General features: G+C 35.0%; 1 protein-coding gene across 1 annotated transcript; it reads left to right on the top strand.

Moving 5' to 3' along the window:
- The first annotated feature begins 845 nt into the window (after positions 1-845).
- Positions 846-1,832, top strand: LOC111084229 (agrin-like). The gene is made up of 2 exons (XM_022380998.1): positions 846-1,012; positions 1,485-1,832. The coding sequence occupies exons 1-2, from the start codon at positions 884-886 to the stop codon at positions 1,815-1,817; spliced, it is 462 nt and encodes a 153-aa protein (XP_022236706.1). The 5' UTR covers positions 846-883; the 3' UTR covers positions 1,818-1,832.
- Positions 1,833-3,148: the final 1,316 nt, after the last annotated feature.

The following is a 3,148-nucleotide window of genomic DNA, read 5'->3' as shown; positions in this document are numbered from 1 at the left end:
CGAGCTTTCTTGACCGTTATATAATAGCATGCCATTATGAGATTTGGTTAAAAACCAAACCTCTATGTTAAAGGCTAGACCGACATTGGGTAAGGTTGATAACTCTAGGTAAGCCTGTCCGTTAAATTCGGGAACCGTCACAGAACTAAGATGTTTATGAACTAGAAAGAAACAAAACGTAAATGCTAAGAAAAGATAATAAGGACAAATCTGGTTATAAATTTTCAATGCGTTTAAACATAGAAGAAAAGTCGTAATAGACGTAATGTTCTCAATTAAGTTGTCAGTATGTAACTGTAGATGTGAACTTTACATGTGTAGTTTAATAATGATACACCAATTAAATAATCAGCATACTAATATAAAGGAGGATTACTGCCCTTAAAAGTCGTAGTGTTTGATAATAGTGTCTAAAGGTAGTGTTTGATAATAGTGTCTAAAGTTATGAGTTTCAGGTGAGTGTCTAAAGATGGTGCTTCAGGTTAGTATTTAGGGAGTGTTTAAAAGTAACGTTTTAATGAAATGTTTGAGTTTAGTGCCTAACAGTAGTTTTTAAATGTGATGTTTGAACGGTGGTGAATAATGGTCATATTTAAATCTTTCCATGACCTTCTAACAATAAAGTTCATTTCCTCCTCCTACTACTACAGACAAACAGACATCAGTTAGATGTATGTGGTATAAGAAAACAACTTATGGCTTACCAAACCTTAACTCTGAGAATAGCTTATGGCTTACCAAACCCAATCATTGAAACCATTATATTCATTATCAAACAATAAAAACAGGGTTTCCAACCTTTTCACTTTCTCTCGACATTAATTTGTATCATTCAATAGAAAACGAAGACCCGGAGCAAATGATTTCATTATATTTTTGATTCATGCATCTTTCTTTCAGGTCAACCTATCCGGTCAGTTTAGGGGACTGGCATTCTGTCAAGGTGACCCGACATCGACGTCAAGGGACTGTCCAGGTGGATGGAGGACCTGAGGTTCACGGAGAGTCACGGGTAAGAAGATTTATATATGTCCTGATGTTGTCTGTATTTCTGACTTTATGATGAGAGAGCTAGCTTTTATCCAAAAATATCCATTGAATTCATTGTCTTTCTTTCCATAACAAAGCTTCGAAATAAAGTATTTAAACTTAAACTGAGATCTGCCATGACATGGATATTTATACGTTCCTATTAATCATTAAATGTGAGTTTTTTAACATGTAAAACTGTTTTTATGGTGTACAAGCTTCACCCAACTTGTATATAGTGTAAAACAAGAGTAACATCTTGAATCAATAACTTCCAATTATTTTTTAGAAATTTTTATAAACAGTTTGTAACTTTGTGGTTCAATTGTTTGTGGTTTTTTCAATTAGATTTTTGCACTATGGAATTTTGAGTTTCAAGTTGTATGTGTAATTTGTAATCTTCTTCTTAAACCTTCATTCATCATCTAAATGTTTCTTTGTTCAATTTTTTTTAGGCACCTTTGAGTGAGCTTAATCTTGACCAGCCCTTGTACGTGGGAGGATTTAAAAGTTTGTCTACAGTTAGTAGACATTCAGGAATCGTCACAAGACTTATTGGTGCTATACAGAGAATTATGGTGAATGGAGAGCTATGGGATAACCTAATGGAGAAAGCAGTAGATTTTCGTGGTGTGGTTCCATATTTGGGGCCGCCGTGTTTGGAAAATGTGTGTAAGAATGGTGGGGTTTGTGTTCCTCATCTGAACGAGTTCGCTTGCCGCTGCCCCTTGACGTTCATTGGCCTCAGGTGTGAACAGAGTAAGTACAAAAGGATTACGGATATATGAAGGGGTGGAGGGGGGTACACAGAGAATTACTCTCTATGATTAGCTATTGAGGGGAGTTATGTCATCAGTTTGGCCATATTCACCTGCTTTGTTCCGAAACAAGAAATTAAAAAAAAAGGTTTCCTATCACAAGACTAAATGTTTCATAAGACACTGTTCCATAGATACTGATATGAAGACCATTGGAGCATCTGATAACCTGATGTCAGATGTATAATGGCATGTACCTTGAAAGACACAGATTTTTATGTCCCGTGGCCATACTTGTGGCACAGCGATTTATGGTCAAGATTCATCATTTTCATCAAAGGAACCCTAAAATCGTGAGAGCTCTGTGACATCATTTGACACAACAGTTTTTCTGTTTTTGGATAGTTTAACCAAGTCCTAATATTCTGATAGCTTTGTGACTAGCCAAGTTTGTGTTAGGCATTACAGCTTAAGCAAGTGATCCACTCTATCCCAGGGTTGGGGCACAGTGGATCCCTTTGTTTGTTTTTTTCTTATACGAATACAAAGACTAATTATTGGCAGAGTTCATAACAAAATAAAGGATACAGTTATGACTTTATCATTTCTATTTGGAAAATAACATCTAATCAAAAACACCTTAGGTGTGAAAAAGGTGCGGATTGAGAGTGTGGCTTAAAGGAATGAAATCAAAATTGGTGGCCAAACTGGTAGCTACACGTATAGCATTGATAATAATGTTCATTCATTAGTTAGCCAGGCTGCGTTTTTTTGCTCAACTTGGGGCATGATGGTGGGTAAAACAATGATGCAGCCAAAACAACCTGCTGCAGGACACACTGTGTGTTATTAACAGGAATGATAGTTTATCAATATTCCACCTTTTGAAGCTCAGACTGTTGTAATCCAAATTTTCAAATATTTTCAGTGGATGTGCTATACTGGAGTCTTACTTCACATACCATATTATAAGGCAATCCATTAAGAAATACATAAGATATATCATCTTCAATTTTGAATGAGTTTCTTCCTATTCTTTGTTCGTCGCACCAAAAGTACAGAACTTTATTTGATAGAAAAACGTACTTTTATGGATTTGTTTTCATATTTGGTACACTGATAGATCTTTACAACCTACAATTTGGTGTTTCATTTGGTATATATATATGAGCAACATGTGCAAAGTTAGTAAACAAAAACTGCTCAAATTTGACGAATATTTTTGTAAAAAATCACTAGAGCTATCTGTCTAACATTTTTACTACAGCTTTACTTAAGAATAAAATTGGACAATTTTTAGTTTTTTCATTCAGATTAAAGATGGCTGATTTAGAGCAGCAAAACTATATGAAAAGATGTGC

The sequence above is a fragment of the Limulus polyphemus genome, unplaced genomic scaffold, assembly GCF_000517525.1.
Source record: "Limulus polyphemus unplaced genomic scaffold, Limulus_polyphemus-2.1.2 Scaffold14980, whole genome shotgun sequence".
In the NCBI taxonomy this organism is placed as follows: domain Eukaryota; kingdom Metazoa; phylum Arthropoda; class Merostomata; order Xiphosura; family Limulidae; genus Limulus; species Limulus polyphemus.
The sequence above is the reverse complement of the archived record's forward strand: the minus strand, read 5'-3'. Positions and strand labels throughout refer to the sequence as shown.

Coding starts and splice junctions, on each gene's coding strand:
- LOC111084229 (XM_022380998.1), top strand. CDS start 884: ATGCATCTTTCTTTCAGGTCAACCTATCCGGTCAGTTTAGGGGACTGG. Junction 1,013..1,484: donor AGGTTCACGGAGAGTCACGG/GTAAGAAGATTT, acceptor AATTTTTTTTAG/GCACCTTTGAGTGAGCTTAA.